General features: G+C 39.8%; 2 protein-coding genes across 11 annotated transcripts in view; one reads left to right on the top strand and one right to left on the bottom strand.

The window, feature by feature from the left end:
• LOC105356002 overlaps positions 1-16,869 on the bottom strand; it is a 50,284-nt gene extending 33,415 nt beyond the window's left edge. Inside the window, exons 1-7 of one of the 8 annotated variants that reach the window (XR_002874916.1) lie at positions 16,470-16,854; positions 16,051-16,113; positions 14,915-15,280; positions 13,952-14,191; positions 13,685-13,784; positions 13,264-13,398; positions 11,929-12,764 (exon numbers count right to left, since the gene is read on the bottom strand). Coding sequence is in view for 4 of the 8 variants with exons in the window: in XM_023964074.1 (XP_023819842.1) it covers positions 13,338-13,398; positions 13,685-13,784; positions 13,952-14,191; positions 14,915-15,280; positions 16,051-16,102 (819 nt within the window). In the remaining 4 variants the exon portion in view is untranslated. Of the gene's footprint in view, positions 1-11,928; positions 12,765-13,200; positions 13,399-13,684; positions 13,785-13,951; positions 14,192-14,914; positions 15,281-16,050; positions 16,114-16,469 lie in introns of those variants that run through there. The other 7 variants (XR_002874915.1, XM_023964078.1, XM_023964079.1 and 4 more) reach the window with 7 other exon arrangements.
• LOC105356000 (HEPACAM family member 2) overlaps positions 3,986-19,519 on the top strand; it is a 28,286-nt gene continuing 12,752 nt past the window's right edge. Inside the window, exons 1-2 of one of the 3 annotated variants that reach the window (XM_023964070.1) lie at positions 18,007-18,663; positions 18,758-18,815. In XM_023964070.1, the coding sequence (XP_023819838.1) occupies positions 18,776-18,815 (40 nt within the window). In that variant the 5' untranslated portion in view covers positions 18,007-18,663; positions 18,758-18,775. Of the gene's footprint in view, positions 4,129-18,006; positions 18,664-18,757; positions 18,816-19,519 lie in introns of those variants that run through there. The other 2 variants (XM_023964072.1, XM_023964071.1) reach the window with 2 other exon arrangements.

Consider the following 19,519-nt stretch of genomic DNA (forward strand, 5'->3'; position numbering starts at 1 on the left):
CAGCTGGGGGCTCAACCATGCTGCTGCGATGGCTGCTTGCAAGAAGGGTGCAACTGTCGAGCGACAGGTGATCGATATCAGCTGCTGTGTGGGAGCTTCAGGTGAAGGTGAGCTTACATTGGTGGAAACCTCCAGTTAGACACAGGGGGGTGCAGGGAGCAGTCTGTGGGACGAAAGCTTTGGAAGTAGATCATTAGAACAAAGGATGAAAATTGTCTTTAGGTTATTAAAAAAACTGATCAGGAAAAGGGAGAAAAAGAATTTGATTATAAGAAAAAATAGAGATAAAAATAAAAACCAAAGCGATATTTCAAGACCCACTCCAATGAACACTGTGTTTTTAACATGTTCTTGTAGTATTTTTCTTAAGCTTAAAATGACACAGCGTGTGGAAGTCACTCTTGGCATGGCAACCTAGTGTGTTCAGGTGAAGAACGTGGTGAAGACCCTCTCCAACCTCTGTCTCAAGATCAATGCGAAGCTGGGAGGCATAAACAACATTCTGGTGCCTCACCAATGGTGGGTTACATTTGTTCTGGGTTTTTTATCCATTCATTTACCAGTGTTTAATAGAATTATGAGGTAACCGAAAGCTCAAACTCTGAAGATAGAAACTGATCTTTTTAATCCAGCATTCTGATTTTTGTAAATGTAGACCATCTTTCTATTCTCTTTGTTGATTATCTGTGTTTTATTTGTTAATTATTCATTCATTAATTCATGCATTTTTCATTCATTCATCTTCATCATCAACTTTTATCCCTTTCGGGGTCACGGAGCTGCCGGAGCCTATCCCGCCCACTTGTGGGCCGTGACAGGTCACCAGTCTATCACAGTTGTTAAATATTTCTTCACAAATCTCTTTTCTGTCCTCAGGTTGGGCACAGTGGAAATATTCCTGCAGGTAATGTTTTTAACAGCTTTGTTTAAAATGTTAGCTATTTGAATTTGACTTCAAATATGATGTTCCCTCATTTATTGCAGGAGTTATGTTCTAAAAATAACCTGCGATAGGTAAAACCCACGTAGTGGTGATTTTTATTTTTTCCAATTATTACAGATGTTCTAAGGTTGTAAAACTCCTCACTACACACTTTATGCACTATTCTCACTTTTCTGTCTTGTTTAAACTGGGATGAGGGAGGGGAGGAGGCACCCCCACACTGGACTGAGGACCCAAACGCTGCTTTAAAAACCAAACAAGACAAAAACTCAGCACTATTATAGAATATTAAACCAGCCAACTATTTCATTTCCACCCTTTTGAGGCCCCTTTAACGCCCCTCAGATCAGTTCTTTTCTGTTTCTCCTTTACTTGTGACCCCATGGGTGTTTTTTTTTCTTGCTTCTTGTTACTTTTCCCCTTCTTTCCCGGCAGCCTCCTTTTTTTATTATTAATTTGTGGAGCAGCAGCACTTTAAGATTCTGTCAGAAATACTGTTTGATTTTATTTGATTTTCTTCCAGGGTCTGAGAAAAGAGATTTTAAGGCATTTGGTGTTTAGTTTCAGACTTAAGGTCCTCCAACTTGCTATTTTATTCTTTTTTTTTTTTAATCACGTGTCATGACTTTAACATCTAAAGCCCTTGTTCTTTTGAGCACACTGCCACCTGCTGGCTCGGACTTGTAAATGCCCCTTTTAATGTTTAACTTTTCAAAAACCCCTTTGGACCAGATGCCCCATCTGGGTGTTGCAGCTCCTGTGTTTAGAGGGGCTCAGGTCTGAGTGGGTTTACAGCCTCTCCTCACATTTAAACAGTTCCTATTAGCTGATAAAAATCACTTGCTAAGTTGGAGTCGCACTATTAATTTAAGTTTGAATTTGGATATGTCATTTTTATTTTACTTTTTTTTAATTTTTTGATATAATTTTTGTTATTTAGTCAAAGGAGAAGATAAACAGTAAACCTCACTAACTGAAGTCAAAATCAGCTTTAATGTCAAATATGCTGCATACACAAGACATACAGCACAGATGAAATTGCTTTCCTCTAGCCCCACAGTGCAAGCAGCTTATCAAATAAAAAATAAAAAAATAGATAAAATGACAGTAGTAAGAATAACAGTAATCTAAACAGTGCAAAAGAGCAATGAGATGGTGAAAGTGGCAGTTTAAAGTGACAACAGTGCTAAGAACAGTAAGTAGATGAGTCTGTGATGGCAGTCTTTGGTGAAGATGATGTTCTGAACAGGTCTGAAGTTTTCAATGTGAATTTGTAGCATGGAGTGGAGGGGGCAGAGGGGGGAGGGCAGGGAGGGAGTTGAGTTTCCTTATCGCCTGGTGGAGGAAACTATCCTTGAGTCTGCTGGTTCTGGCCTGCAGACTTTGCAGTCTCCTCCCTGATGGCAGCAGGTTGAAGTGTCTCTGGGATGGATGTGAGGGGTCCCCTGCAATCCTGATGGCTGTGCGGGTGAGGCGGGAGTGATAAATGTCCGAGAGGCCACGGAGAGGGACACCGATTATCTTCTCAGCTGTTTTTACAATGTGCTGCAGAGTCTTCCGGCAGGACGGTGCAGGCTCCGTACCACACGGTGATGCAGCTGGACAGGATGCTCTCGATGGCGCCCCTGTAGAAGGTCTACGTGATGGGGGGGAGGAGCTCTGGCCCTCTTCAGTTTGCGGAGGAAGTACAGGCGTTGTTGGGCTTTCTTTGCCAGTGATGCAGTGTTGTGGTTTCAAGACAGGTCGCCTGCGATGTGCACCCCCAGGAACTTGGTGCAGCTCACCCTTTCCACAGCAGCACCTTTGACAATCAGTGGAGCGTGTGGTTTTCCTGAAGTCCACAACCATCTCCTTTGTCTTCTCCACATTCAGGTGGAGATTGTTGTCTTTGCACCACAGAGGCAGCCTGTTCACCTCGCTTATGTAGGTGGTCTCATCGCTGTTATTGATGAGACCCAACACTGCTGTGTCATCCGCAAACTTGATGAAGAGGTTGGAGCTTGATGTCGGGGTGCAGTCGTGAGTCAGCCAAGTGAAGAGAAGGGGACTCGGCACACATCCTTGGGGGACCCCTGTGTTCATTGTGATGGTGCTGGAGGTGTTGTTGCCTACACGAACTGGCTGTGGTCTCCCTGTCAGAAAGTCCAGCAGCCAGTTACACAGGGAGGTGTTGAGTCCTAGTTGTTCCAGCTTATGGATTGCTGCTGGGGGATGAATGTATTGAAGGCGGAGCTGAAGTCGATGAACAGCATTCGGACATGAGTCTTTTGTTTCCAGATGGGTGAGGGCTGAATGGAGGGCTGTGGAGATGGCATCATCGGTCGGTCGGTTAGACCGATATGCAAACTGGTAGGGGTTCAGAGTGTGTGTGTGTGTGTGTGTGTGGGGGGGGGGGGGGGGGGTAGACTTGATGTGATGCATGACTAGCCGCTCTGCACTTCATGAGAATGGGGATGAAAGCGATCGGGCGGTAGTTGTAGTACAGTAGCAGTAGGGAGATGACTTCTTTGGGACTGGGATGGGGTGCTAGCTTTGAAGCATGAGGGTACGACAGCCTGGCTCAGTGAGAGGTTGAAGATGACGGTGATGACATCTGTGAGCTCATCAGCCAGGAATGTTGTCAGTTCCAGGGGCTGTCCTGGAAAGGACAGTAGAAGGTAATTCTGCTAAGGTTCGTGCAAAGATTTCTGCTTTTGTTTGCGGTTAGATCGGCGTTTAGAGCTTGTGAATGGTACATTGGCGGACGATCCCTTGAGCAGTGAGGTGTAACATAAGCTTCTGCCTTTGCTGTTGTACTGACAGCCTTCCAGTGTGGAGGCCAGTGGGTTTAAGCGTTTATTATGTCACTAGAATCAAACAAGTGTTTTTTTTTTAAAGTCAGATCGAAAGTATTTTTGTAGATTTTAAATTATGTAAAGTCACGTTTTTTTTTTTTTTACCTTAGTTGTTTCCTCCATTTTGTTTTTGTCATGATTTGAGATCTGCTTCCTGTTTTATTTTGAAAGTAATGTTTGAATGTCATGATTTGGAGTTCAACTTCCCTGGTCCCAATCTCTCCTGATTGTTTTCACCTGTGTCTTGTCAGTCCTGTTTGTATGTAAGTCTTGTTTCTGTCTTCCTCTGGTGCTGGTCCATACTGTCATTTCCCTGGCCGTCTTCTGCTCTGGTTACCTGGTTAGCCCACAGTAAGTTTTCTTTGGTTTCACTCCTTGGCAGCGCTTTCTGTCATGTTAATAAACCCTGGCCTTGGAACGTGTGCCTCCTCTCTGCATTTTGGCTCCTTCATGGTCATCAAGCCTCGTATCTGACATTTAAGGCGCACCACTCATTTTTAAAAAAAAGAGTAGTCTAATTATTAATCTTGGTAATAAATATATTAAGTGATGGTTTAAAAAACAACGCAGTTTTATTATTACAATGGCCTGACCTGTTTCTGTATCTCTGTAAAGTGTGTAGTTTATGTGTGAACAGAGGTGCAGTTGTCGAAACTAGGGATGTGTCTTTGGAGTGTTTGTTTATTTAATTCAAATTTTGATTTGAAATGCTTTACTTAAGCAAGAATAATGCACTAAACATTACAATCAGCAGTTTCACATTCGTACAAAGACATTATCGAGGGGATGTGGATTTCAACACCTCATGCTTTCATGTTTGGAAAAATCTTGTGAGATGCTGAATGCTTATTTCTCTGCTCTTTCGTAAGTTGGAGGCTTGTCAGAAAGGAGACCACGTTGGCATGAAAACCTTTTGAATGAAGTCTTCATTAACTTGTTTGACGTCAGGAGCAGAGCCGGTTGTTCTGCCGACATAAGACTCTTGAATGTTCTGTTTTCCATGGTGCTGATGCCTGCTCCTTTTTTTATTTTTATTTTTTAATGAGGTAGAGCGGAAACGACAAGTAGTTTTTGAAAGCTTCTGAGATCCATTCAAAGGTTAAGGAATAATGCAACAACGAGCAGCAGTTCTCCATTCCTTTGTGGTAAATCCTGAGTGGATTTGCTTCAAATTGTGACATTTTTTGCCTTTTTTTTCCAGGAAGTTGGCCTGCCGTAAATCTGCAGTGTGTCAAAGCCTGTAATTTTACTTTTGGCCTACATTCCATGGCTGTACAATCTTAACCCGCCTCTGAGGTGTTGGAAAGGTTAAGACCCGGAGGATCATTATTTAGTGGGCTCTCGGACTCATTCATGCATGTTTGGAAGGATTTGAAGCTGATCAGTGGAAGCTCTCTTAGGCAGGTTATTTGGTTGCAGATTGAAAATCTAGAGCTTTGCTGTCTGAAATGGATGTTCAGGTTGTGTGATTTACATGTGGAGCAGCGGGGAGGGGGCAGTTAAACACATGTTTACATACCAGATGTGTTTGCTGGGCACACATTTAAAATGTCATCAGCTTTGCAAACATGAGCTGGTAGTGAGCTAACATCCACTTGACCATTGTAGGACCTAATGAAGTCAGCAGATGTGTTTGACAGGAGCAGGAAGATGTTTATTTGTTTTTTTTTCCCGTTCTATAAAATTACAAACTAATTTAGACTTTTAACTATGACATCATGTCAGATTCTCCTGAGGAAGTCTCCATTTTTATTGGAATAAGAAGTTTTTCATTTGCCGTCAGCTGTTTTTTTTTTTTTTTCCCAGTTTGGTGGCTCTCTTTATAGTGGAAAGTGATAAAGGAGGGATACGAAGTCCACAGAAAGTGCCTTTCCTCTACATGGTGCTGTCAATTGATAGAGAAAATTCAAATGAATCAACATAAGATCCCAATTCAAACACAGGTTCCTGAGCATTTTACACGCTCACTGTACATGGCATCCTTTTTGTTTTCTCTTTAGGAATGGCGACACAAACGTGCATTTCATGCATTCAGACGGCGAGCACCCAAGTTGAACTCTATGCCAAGTAAACTGATGTGGTGGAGGTGAAGTTCTAGTGATGCGTCATTAGATAGATAGATGGAATTTATTCCAGACTCAGTCCAATCAATAAAAGAAGAGAATACAGACTCTCTAAAAAACTCAGTGTCAAGAATACACAAGTTAAGCAGTATATGAAATATTACAATAGTTAATAAAAAAAAAAAAAAAAAAAAAAAAAAAATAATTAAAAGAATAAGAAGAAAATAAGAAACATTACTGATACATACCACACCATAAATATTAGCTACAAGGATAAATAAGAAGACAGTCCTTCCAGTGCTTCCATAAATTTGACTGGAAGCTGTATCTAATGTTACTTAAAGCCAAGATTAGTGGTCTCTACCATTCTATCAAACTGCCAGCACTTTTATTGATAATATCAGTATATCAAAAGACGCATTTATTTTTCTTTCAATGACCGTTTTATCAGCGAGACGCAGCCGTTGTTGTTGTTTTTTAATTATCGTAACATCAAAAAAGATTTACAGTGTCTCTTACCGGGGTGGACGGGGAATGCGAGTGACTCTTTTTTTTAACTTTATTTTATTTTATTTTATTTTATTTTATTTTTTAATTTGTATTTGTTTTTTTTGTATTTAATTATTGATATTATGTCAATAATTAAGTATAAAATTGTAACTTGTAGTTTCATTTGATAATTGAATGTTTATGGAGATTTCTTTGTTGAAAAAACATTCACTGAATCAAATGCAAAATTCAACAGGTTGAGTGAAAAGTTTCCTCCTCTTTTACCTCCATGTATTCTTGTTTTCACACTTGACTGAGAATAAATTAAACGCTATGTTTCCACGCATTTAGAGCATCAATATTTTGTAGGATCTGGGGATGCACTAAACTTTGAGCAACATAATGAGAGAGCAATAACCAACAGCAAGAGATCAGCACAGCTGCAGCATCATTTAAATGTGGCGAGATGGATTATCTGATACCAGATGCTCTGCAGGGTGGCACTGAACACGGATTATGTTCGCATCCTAACCGTCAGTCCCTGAGCGGTGACCCACGTGCATTTGACAAAGTGATGGTGCACATTCCTTAACAGTTTTTTTTTTTTTTTTAAATTGGGAAGAAAGGCCATTTATAGAAACAAGTGTTCTTCTGTGAGCCTTAATGCAGCTTTTACATTTTTACCTGAAAATTTCTCATGAAGGTGCAATGGTATTATTAACAGGCAAGTGTAGGAGGTCTGTAGCTTTTTTTTATTTTGCATGTGGCAGTTTGGATTGGGATAAGATAGGAAATTAAGGTTTTGCACGCCCACAAAAGGTGATGTCAAACTTGGCCAGGAAGTCTGAAAATGGTGGAAACAAACTATAATATCTTTTTTTTATTGGCTGCAGCTCGAGGGCAACATCGAAAGCTGAACAAAAAGTTTAAAACCGTAAATGTTTTTGTTTAGAAAAAAGCTAAAAAAGTTGAAATGTGTACCCTGAAGCAGGATGAGAGCACTGAACTCACCACGCAACACTGTCACAGGTGTTGCTGAAGACGTTTCCTACTTTTGCTGTAAGGCTGGTGGAGGAGTTTTTCACGGTGACAGATTTTCAGCATTGTTTTGTTATCTCACAGTTGACATTACTGTCAAGGTAAACCTCATGGATCAAATGAAGTTTTGCTGATGTTTAGATCCCTAAGTGTTGGAGAGGCTGTCATCCTGGAGGCCGCACTCTGCTGAATTCTTCTTCCATCTTTCTTCAGTGTCTCTTAAGTCACTGTACTTGAAGGACTGTTTTGTCATTTCACCATTTGCAAAATGACAATGTTGCACCGATAGTTAGTGATGCAGCAGCAACTCCGACTGCCAACACTTTATCATAATTACTAAGGCAGTGACATAAGTGCTTTTAATAAAAAGGAGTATCGGCTGAAAGTGCGTGTCGGCTGCAATAACCGTCTTAATCACGATGTCTATCGTTTGCGAGGCAAATAAATGTAGATTCTGACAGCTGGATCCTATCCCATCCCGCAGAGCAGAATGGACACAGTCTTCACACTGCAGGTTGTTCTGACTCACGGCTCAAACATCAGCTGCTTCTTTTGCCATTTGCCGCTTCCACCCGCTCTTCTTTGTTTTCTTTTGCTTCCTGCCATCTTCTCCGCATGGTTCCCTGATTAGCTAATGAAGATTAGATGCATCTGTAAAGCTTTGACCTTGTAGCTATAAATGGAACAAACGAGTGGGATCGCTTTGATTTAAGACCGTCTCAGATCTTGGCTCATTTAGGGGAGTCTGGTTAGTTTGAAAAAAGGGTTTAATGGATGGGGTATGAGAATTTGTTTATGCAGGCTTTTTTGGAATTAGAATTGGAATAAGTATAAAATGATCTTTCTGCCATCTTTGAAGAAAAATAGTTGTAGTTGTTGGCTTAACAGGCTTTTGTGTATTTCTAAAATAATCTTCACCCTGCGGAACCCAAGATCAATGCTTTTCTTTTTTGTTTGTTTTTTGTCACCAGAAAATCACCAGAAAGTACTCGACAAATCTTATAATAAAATCTAAAAACAAGGATTTCCACACTAGCATTTAAAAGAGTCAGCTTAAAAAAAGCTCTGTTGGATAGAATTACCCAAAAGGGAATGTTACACGGCCCAATAATAGGTATTTTTTTGTGTTATTTCAAAGCAAATGGTTTGTGGTTTTTGTGTTGTAGTTCATTTTTGATTACAGTGACTAAAAAGTTGTGTAATAAGTGGAAATGAGTCATTTTAGGACAAAGTGTGACATGAGAAAATGATTTTAGTAAAGTTGGACCGGCTGACCCATGCCTGTAAGATTGCAGGTTCGATTCCCGCCTTGCACGCCCATGTGTCGAAGTGTCCTTGGGCAAGACACTGAACCTCACCTTGCCTCTGGTGGGAGGTTGGCGCTAGTGTTCGGCAGCAGAGCCGCCGCCAATGTGTGTGTGTGCATGGGTGAATGGGACTCTGACTGTAAAGCGCTTTGGGCCTTCGTAAGAAGGTAGAAAGCGCTATACAAGTATAAGTATACGCCATTTAAAATATGTTAAATGACTAAAAGCAAGGTTTAACATATTTGAAAGTATCAAGGAGTTTGCAGTGTGGAGGAAAAGGATAACATGTGGATAGGGCCAATGATCTGTTGTGATTGTGGTTTCTACAGAACTTTGGTTGAAGCTCTATCACAAGTGTGACATTTTTTCCATTTTCCTCCAACCTCTGCTGCTCCCATCAGGAGGATGGGTGATATAGAAGGGAAAACAACTTGACTCCCCGGCTGTGCTCCGCTGTCTGCTGGTCGTGTGGATGACCAACGACTCGGCAGTGCAGAGAATGATCACACGTCGGCCTGCAGAGGAAAACCCACCATTTGCTGAAGCCCGTTTTTGTGTAAAGGTTTAGCATCTGCAGCTCCCAGTCAGCAGCAAATATTGATTTTAAAATGCTGCAAAGTTTCTGTATTAGAGCACAATTTCTAGTTGTCTGTCACAGAAGAGGCTTGCTGGGGATTCTTATGTCCTTCAGAATAAAAGCGCCTGCTTGTTCTTCTTTTTCCACTTTTGTGTGACCTCGTAATGGACAGTCCAAGGTGCCGCCAGCCTCACACCTCAAGTCACATTTCTCTCAAACCACATTTATTTTCCTTTTGTCAGGCCTTCAGCAATCCCCTTTGTACTCAGGATTTTCCAGCAACATCTCGGTCTTAAAGCTCCTGCTGTGAATAACTGGGATTTCTGTTTCACATGTATGTTTCATGGATCATTGGACTTCCTCTTGGGATCCACACAGTGAACACAGGCAGATTTCTGGTTGTTTGAATCTGTAGGTGCCCCACTGAAGCAGATGGATATTAACGAGTGGTGAGGGACCAGCAGGAAGTCCCATCTAAAGAACTGTGTGAATTCTACGGAGCCCTTGTCCTGACATTAAGATATTAAAATATATCTTGTTCCCACGGATTAATATCTTGTTCGTACGAAATACTATTCCGTTCCCACAAGATACTATTCCGTTCCCTCGAAATGATTAGCTCTTACGCAATAATTAATCCGTTCGAACGCAATAATTATTCACGTCATATGTCATTCATGCGGATATGCTCAAAAGCCGCTTCATAACAATAGCAGTACGTCACGTTTCCCAGCATGCTTTGCGGCCAATCATTGGTCTTGTTGTTACACCTTGGTTACAGGGACACGGTGATTGGCTGCAAAGCATGCTGGGAAACGTGACGTACTACTATTGTTATGCTACAAGCTAAAGGTAAGTGCATTAGGCGAAGCAGCCAGCTTAATATGATACTTTTCAGATTTTCATCGAGACAATAACAGATCGACCATTCTTGCTTTTATTTTTACCCCTATTGAATGCTCACAGAGACACTGAAGTAGCGGCAGGAAGCGGCTTTTGCAGCAAGATGACGGAAATTTTGTTTTCCTCTTTTTTAAAGGTGTATCAAATGCACAACTTTTAGGAATTAATTTTGTTTCTGCTGCATATTGATGTTTTTTTTTAGAGTAGTATTTAACATCTTTAACACACGAAGAAGCAAAAAAAAACCCTATTTGATAAATTGTCTCTTTCAGCTGCTTTTCGATTTGCTTACCAAATACATTTACTAAAGGAATGTCTACTGTGACCAAAAAGCTTTCTTAGAAGACAGAATATGACTTTCTAATGTACAAAATATAAAATATTCCCAAAGTCCAGCATACCTGTGCTCAACATTTGCTGAATGCTGGCTCTTTCTTGAGTCAGCTGAGTGCTATAAGTCTGTTTAAATTCAAAATACTTGAAATACTCATTACAGCACAAATGGGATCATGTTAGCCTAAAGTAAAAAAGCACAATTCTCCTTTTTAAAAACATCAAGTAAATGAACTTCACCAAATACTATCAGACAATCTATTTATAGGGTCGTAATGTTGTCTCTCTCCATGTCTCCCTGATTCAAATTCAATAAAAGCTATCTTGAGAATCTTAATAATAAGCACTGACACGTATCCAATAAAAATGGAATAAAGGCAATCTCGCTCTTAATGAACGCTCCTTCAAGAAAGTTCTTGCTGCTTTCAACCATTTATTTGCATTAAGCCAAAAAAAAAAGTTTAATCTCGTTATAAATCACGTTGTTACTTAGAAAAATAAGTCAAATGGAAAATTCTCTGATGGTATGGATTTGGTGGCATCCTGACTAAAAGTTTTTGGTGGATCCATCTCAGTTTTCCCATGTCCAGTTTGGGCTCTTTAGCTTTCAGCTTCCCTTCCACATGATGTACACACCTCCCCTGTTCCTAAATCTCTCCTGAAGCATGATGGGAGGAGAATTAATGCAGGCCAGCACACAGAAGACTACCAATACAAGGGATAATAGACTCGTGGCAAAGAGGGCTTTGACACAAATCTGGGGGAGGTAACCAACTGAGAATGTTCTGCACTCCTTCACAGCTTATACGCTGTCAAATTACTCCTCAGAGGAATTATGGACACCGTTTATCTGCAGTATAATTCAGCACACTGCTTACATTCAAAACCTTTAACCAAGCATCTGCATGGAGTCCTCCACTGTTCTGTCTTAAGGAGTCATTTGTTCCAGTAATCTTACTCAGGTTTTGTCTTTTGGACGAAAATTAACTTTTTTTCATAGTTTAAAATATTGTTATAGAAGGTATTGATGAAAACTCCCACCAGCACATAACAGATTCTACGACATTTGTTCTATTTCTTTTTTTTCTCCAAACTCAATAAAACCTGCCCTTCCTTTGACCTCTTTGTTTCCTTTTCCTCCACGAGGCTCAACATTAACACTACTGAAGGTTAGAGTGCTTCAGAGCGCTGGCTGCACTGTGGTTCACAGAGGTGGAAGATACAAAAATATGCTTCTGGATGATACCCAAGAACAATTTGTTCGATTCCAGAAGCAAAAGTAAAACTGAAATAAACATGGATGACAGCAGATATGTAAATATATCTGAGCTCCACAAATCACATTCACATCACAAGCTTCTGTTTTCTGAAAAAAGCAGCAAAACGAGTTAAATTTAAACATATGAAACCAAAGGGCTGAATATTTGACATAAAATCTAAATAAGATTGCAACATCCACGAATTTTTAATGAAATAAAAAGAAAACGAAACAAGCATGAACATGAATGCATGAAAACAATTACACGACATGACCAACAGAAAAGTAAAGAAAAGTAAAAAAGTAAAGGCAAACTGCTGGTGTTTCTAAACATGGCTGTGTTTAATCCTAAAACAATACAATGGGTACTAAAACTGCAATTTTACAGTTTGTCAAGCTGCTGTTTTCAAAGATAAAAAAGGAACACAAAGAAAAGTTTAAAAAAAAACAGTATACACAGTGACAGCTTGAACCTTTTTTATGTTGTGTTTTTAAGCTAAAGGAATTAAAATAAAAGAATCTGAAGACTAGCAAGATCAAATAAAGGTTGCAGAGGCTCATGAATGTGGCAAATACAAGTCAACAACAGTTTTTCCTCCACGTTCACAACAAAACTGACAATTTAGGCTTTGAGACGTTTATCACAGTTAACTTTAAGAGTCAAAGTTTGTTTATTTCTTTGACCAGGATTCATGTAGAATGTAATGCATATGTGATGTTTTTTTTCAGGAATAAATGCAATAGCAACAAGTGTGTCATGGTATCCGAGACTTTGAAACCGACCCAGATGCTAGAACCCGGAAGGAAAACCGGGAAAGTTTATGGTAAGTAGTTTGATTTATTTTTCTTGCAAAGGCGAGGGGTTTTCGGGTTGAGGCTGCAGGTGAGTAGGAAGAAGTCGTGGCGTGGCTGGAAGGCTTCTGTGAAGGCTGAGCGGGCATGAACAGCTGACGAGGCGACCGTGGATAGAATGGACAGGTCCGGAGGTAATCCCAGGTAGCACTCGTGGAGATATTATCCTGGAAGCGAGGCATAAAGGCACAATTACTGTGACTGCAGCTCACCATTTCCTTCAGGAAGTTTAGCAAAACATCTAACCAGTCATCATCACACACATACGTTTATTTTAAAGAGCTATACTCAAAACCTATTTTCTTTGATTGCTATTTTATAGCCTCAAAATTACATTGGTTCCTTCAGATCTTAAATTCTGCTCATCTGCAACACAGCAATAAAAAACTACAGTCTTTCTAAACTGAAATGAGATTTTTGGATGCTCGTATCATAATTATCTTCAGGTGTTTCAGTCTAAAGGCAATAAAAGATACTGTGATACAATAAATGTACAAAATTATTTTTTTTAAAAAGGTGCAGTTTCATATTGTTCATAAAAGGAGGCAGTGTAAGGACACCGCTGTTGCTTCATGCCAAGGATCAACTTTTGGATTTTTTTGTTTTGTCAGAAAGCAGTTCTCTCTTGCCATTGTTCAAAATGCAGTGTAAGGTCACCCGGCTCACAGGACAGGAAGGTCCTCCCTTATAGTCCGTGTTGTGTTTCTCGTTCTCCTCTGAGAAATGGCAATGGCCTTATTTTAGAAGGTGTCATCTAAATGTTCATGCAGTCTCTCTCCCCTGTTATTGTGCCGGCGTTTCCTGAAAAGAAAGTTCCATTTAGATCAAACAGCAATGACAAACGCAGCTCAACACACTCAATAAGAATTGTTTTGTCAGTCGACACAGCTTGGCCTGTCATGTTGCATATCGTGAGGGAGGACGCCATGTCACATTTTGCTGTTTCCGTCTGTGCCCCCCTGTTTTCTTTATCCTTTTTAAAATAGTTACAACCAGTCTGTTTTTTTTCATGGATCTGGTTTTGTCATCAGCGCATGGCCTGAAATGAGATTTGTGTCTGACAAAGTGCCTTTGTGCATTACTGTACCTCCACAGAAGAAATGCAAACACTCCTGCACACACCATAAGTACAAAGACGAGACAGACCACTGCCACCGTCATCCCTCTGCCTTGAGTCCCACAAGGTGCTGTCAGTCAAAAAAATAAAGAAAACCCAATGAGGAAGTAGGATGAAAACCCAGAACAAGAAGTCTGTACCCATAAAATTGAATAATTCAAAAGATTGCTTGAAATAAACCAATTCCAAATCCCACATACATACAAAGAAGGCAGACAGAAAAACAGCAGCCTGTACCTGCCGTGTAGGTGGCAGAGCTGTAGCCCAGCTTGTTGCTAACCGTGCAGGTGAAGTGGCCACATATGGGAGACTTCATGACAAACAGCGTGGTTCCATCCTTGGAGACCCTCCCCACTGTCTGGCTGATGGCGGCTCTCTCGTACAGCCAGCTGAAGTGAGGCTCCGTCCCCCAGGCCTCCCCACACACCAGCACAGAGTGAGACATGTTGATGCTGACAGTAACATGATGAACAGCTTCTGCAGCGATGGGTTCAAATATGACAATAGGTAAAAACTCTGCACTGAGAAGAAATGAAAGGCCGCATGAAATGCTCAGCTGTGGACATTCATCTGGTATTAAACAAGAATAATGGTGCGTGGCTGACCAAGAGGGTTCAAGACAAAGAATCATGAGAGATGTTTAATGCTGTTGGGAGAAACTGGCTCAGATTCAGAGACCATAATGAGATCAGAGATTGAGGTATAATGTAGTGTGAGATGATGGAAATCCCTGGAAGCTGAGAGCAGATGTAAGAGAAGAGAAGAGCTGACAAATTGATACGGTTAGAGTCAGATCTGAGAAAAAGCAGAGACAGACATCCTGCAGAGAAAAAGAGTGGAGCAGGAATAATGAGCCTTCAGGCGCATTTAAATTAAAGCTTTACATTATTGATTGAGTGAGTCATCCACAATTAGGGGAAAATAATAAAAGTTGATGAGAAATGAATGCACATTCATTAAACTAGCTGATCTCAGACTAGACGAAATGATCATCGGCTAACAAGGTGAATATCTGAGAAATGTTAATGCTTGTTGGCGTGACTAAAACTTTTCCAGAAATATTTGTTGCTATGTTTATGAAAGGAAGCGATTAATATTTCCAATTACTGTGTGATCATGATTGTTTTTATTCATTTTTTCAGGTTGAGTGCAGATCAGTTGTTGTATGGATGAATAATGTTGTTCCACGTAGCTCTGTACCGTATTCTCTGACGATGCAGTATGCAGTGATGTTGGCTCCGGTGTGATCTGTCACAGTCACGGCGTACACGCCGCTGTCTGCTCTGCTGTATCCATTAATCTCCAGTGTCGTCTCCTGCTGCTCCACGCTCACGTGGATGTTTGGCCTTGAATCAGTGCACTGGGGGCTCCTGCCCGGGCAAGTGGCCAGTGTCACCCTCACCGGAGGACTTCCAGTTTCGGGCTTCCGCTCCCAGGTCACCATGGAAACCGCCTCCAGGGGACCCTGATCAATCCGGGCCTTCAAAACCAGACTAGAGCCGGGGATTACATGCACAGGCTCCTCATTGATGATGTGCACAGACATGGAATGGAGCCCACAAGTCACTGTGGACAGAGATCGGATCATTTATCCGTCTGCTTTATTAAATTATCCGTACATATACTTAAAACACTAATGTCTCATCTGAATCCCTGACTTTTCAGACGAGGAAAACTAAGACGTACACAGATCACCTACAAGTGGATGTCGAGCAGGTATCATGACATAAGCCATTTATCTACTCCTGATTCACAACAATTAAATAAAGATATACTTAGAAATGCAATTTAAGGTGAATTATCTTTTAAATAAGTCCTTCTTCATCAAAAAACATGTTAAAAAACAGTAAAAAGCACAAGAATTGTCAGACTGGGTCTTTAAAGAAATAAATGGACTCAGTCCTTGCAGGGCTTATGCAATAATACTGCATGTTTTACAGACTTCCGTGTATGGATGCACAGAAAGTGTCTGATTTGAACCTCAAGTGATGATTTATGGTGGATGACAGCCAAGCCTTATGTGATATCAATCAAGCCTCACCACTGTCCTTACAGACAAAGCTTGGTGAGCCTTGGTGTAGCCTCCTCAAGAGTTATAAATCACGTGTCTCAACTTCACGGTTGTGCCATAAGGGAAGTTTAAATAAGGCAACTGTGGTTATTAATGCAAGAGGCCATTTAGCAGAACTGCTTTGTGTTTCCACAAGAGGTGCAAAATGGGATGTTTGGTGTGTATCTTGAAAAAGAAACATTAGAAATCATGTCTGTGAGAATTCTGGATAAATCTTTTTTTTTCTATAAACAATTATGATCATGGTTACAAAAAGAAGCCTTACTCAAGAGAAACAGTGGGGCAACTCTCCAGCACAGGAAATTCTGCACATCCATGACGCCTGCAGCTGCAGAAAGAAAGCAGAGGAAGCAGGATTTGTGCAGAACATTTTACCCTCTACAGTACACCAATGCTGCAGCACAACTAATAACTCAAAAGAAAGCAAAACATTCCTAATAAAAATGCTCAGTTAATGTATTTTCTATTTACATGTGACACTTCTCATTAAATGGCATATTTGAGCTACAGAGCCACACATTTGTCAAAACTCAAATCCCCCCTGCACAGCAGCTCCAACACAACACACAGGGAACCCAAACACTGGGAGCAGCACAGCAGCACTGCCTGCATGCATTAAACACACCCTGGGATCCATCCTGTTGTTTACTTTGCAGTTAACCAGCTTGAATAGGATTCACCTACCGATGCAAAAAGGAGACAAACAGTTGAACAGAGTCGAGGTTTTTCCACTCTGCGTTCCTGTGGTGAGGTTTCAAAGTGCAGCAAAGTTCATCCTGAGGGTAGATTTATGGTTCCAAAGATTTTCTCATTACAGTAGGAGAAACAAAACAGTGTTTTTTGGACGTTCCTGCTCTTGTCAGGGTGCAGGCGTCAGTCTTGAAGCTGTTTCCTCCCCCTCGACGGCCCCCTCTCTGCCCTTCCTGTACTTTCAATAACTCTTTCTGCTTTGTGCTTCTAATAAGTGTGCGATCTATTGTAAAATACAGTAACACACCTCCTGTTCCTGCTCGTCACGCTGTTTTTGCTGACCTCTCTCCCAAACAAACTCTCCCTGAACAATGCAACATCTCCAGACGTTCACACTCTGTTACTGTTTGTAAAACTGCATGGGATTCTTTATAAGAGGAACACAAACCTCTGTTTCTTGGAATGGCCTTTGTGCTTGAAACATCTTGTTCTGCACAAACACCATTTGCACTGCAGGACCCCTGCATTGTCTTGGCTCTATTGTTGAGAGGAGGTAATCCAGAAAATGGCTTTCTCTATTCTTCCTTTTTTCCAATAACTGTTCATTGGACAGAACTGAGAAAAGACGGGGAATTCCAACAATTGTGCTACATTGGGAAGTTCCCACTCTAAAGTCATTTTTTACCTCAGCCATTAGATACACAAATGAAACTCCACTTTAATCTCAGCTGATCTCGCGATACAGGATGACTTGACAACACAAAGCAGCTCTAAGGCATGAGATCATCTGAGCTACACATCTTTTGCACAACTAGAACACTGGAGCATAATTGCATGACTTATTTAAAGGTTAGTGCAGCATTTTATCACTTTAGCTACATCCTGGGGCGTACAGATGAGTGATTTAAAAGTGATTATAAACCCATTTGTATTTGCAGACAATTTGTGGGGAATCTTCGGCATCGCAGCTGTGGATCCAACAGAGATCTTTGTCTACAGATAAAAGAGTTGTTTAGTGGGTGACACTAACTACACAACTGCAAAGCACCGATATGTTCCCCTTTGTAAACTTAGTTTATACTCTTGCTTCCTACAGAGAATGAAATTAGTTTGGTTTTCTGTGATGTAAAGCACATTTCTCCCATTAAACAAAAAAAGACTGTTGTTTTATTGTCTTTTTATGTTTCAAAATGTCATCTCTAGACCATAACTATGAGCAAAAATGATAGAAAATAATCCAGCAACAAAAAGCTTCAAAGAAAAAGGGAAGAAAACCATTTTACTTTACTGGAAAAACACAGAATCTCGCCAAAATATTTTTGTCTAGTGCCTCGGTTAAATATCTTATTAAACCGGGTAAACGACAAAATTAAGTAATATTTTGTTTAAAATTGTTACTTGTTTTAGGACAAGAAACCCAACAATTTTGAGTCATTTAATCTAGAAAAAAAATTCTTATTTCAAGTAATACCTCCAATGAATTGACATGACATCATATTTTTATTTATAACATTTTACATGTTTGGTGAGTGTTACAAGAAACAAACCTTTTTTTTAGGAAACCAGAAAGTTTAATTTGACTCAAAAAGGACATTACCAGGACAGAAGTTTGAAAATAAACCAACATTTATATGTAAATTCTAAGACAAACATATCTTTAAATGTTTAATTCTAGTTTCACTTTATGGTGGTCGATAATAAAAAATAGGTAGGCTGTTGTAGCACTTAAAATAGGATATATTTGGGGGAAGGCATATATAAATGTGTATTTTAAGGATTTAAAGCTCTTTTTTCATTAATACGCGCTGATGTTAAGCCACATTTCCAATTAACAGAACAATCTGCCTAATTTTGTGTGCTTATAGCTAAGTTAAAGATTTAATTTCGTCAAAAAAGGGCGGTACATCACATTTAATTTTAAGAAATATTACCAAGACAAATTTTAGTTCCCCAGGCAGATTTTTTTCAGAATAACAAAGAAAAAACGCCTTGTACTCCTTAAACTTGTATTGAAAAGGACGTTAGTTTTTTTCAGTCTGTCAGTTAAATGGTCGCGGGCTCTTTAAGACAGGTGTGTGGTGTTGACAGGTGTAGACAGGAAGTTGCATTCACGGTCAGACAGACGTCAGTCCGAAACGAATTGGACTTTCATCACAGCTCAAAATGAAAGCAGACGGGAGATATTTCGGTAGGATTTATGAAAATCAGTTTGAAGTACAAGAAAAGTAAAAAAAAAAAAGTAATTAGCGTGTGTGTCATCTTATTTGTCTATTTTTTTGCAGACCGCTACGGATGAAATCATGAAACAACCTTTGCTTCATGTTTGTTTTCTGCTGGCAGGTATTTAACGTGTTTCTCTCATTCTTCTGCATTTTTTTTAGCAGCTCACATTAATATTAGAAGAAAAAGGTCTGCTAATAAGAAATAATCGAAGCAGAGAGGATTCTATGTCTCCAAAACGTGTAAACATTAGATTGGAGCCGTGAAACCTGCGCGGCTGCATTCTTTAGTCCGGTTACCCAGTGACGTGATGCCTTCAGGGCTGGCTCCTACATCTGAGTTTCTGTGAGATTTAAAGAAACTTCAAATTTATTGTCTGTCTATAGGCTATATTCGATAAATAACTGTAATTATAATTATAAATAACTGTATTAATCTATGTTTTATTAGTGTACACTATGAATTCAGTACAATAGTGCAATATGTATTGATGATAAACAATAAGAATTTCACATTTATTTGAACTTTGCCTGAAAAAGTAATGAACTGAAATGTATTTTGAGAACCAGACTATGGCAACTATGTAAAAAAAAAAAAGAAAAAAAAAAAGAAGTAAAGGAAAAGTTACAGACCCACTCCAATTCTAACTTTTTTTAGGGTGTATTTAACATTTTCTTGTGGCATTACTCTCATGATGGAGGACATAAATCAAGAAAATTACACATAATATTGCATCTTTGAGTTTTTCTATATTCAAATTATTGTAAATCAAAAGCAGATGAAAAAATGTAGTTTGAAAAAGATCGTATTTGTTATATGGAAAA

Source organism: Oryzias latipes, chromosome 16 (assembly GCF_002234675.1).
Source record: "Oryzias latipes chromosome 16, ASM223467v1".
Classification (NCBI taxonomy): domain Eukaryota; kingdom Metazoa; phylum Chordata; class Actinopteri; order Beloniformes; family Adrianichthyidae; genus Oryzias; species Oryzias latipes.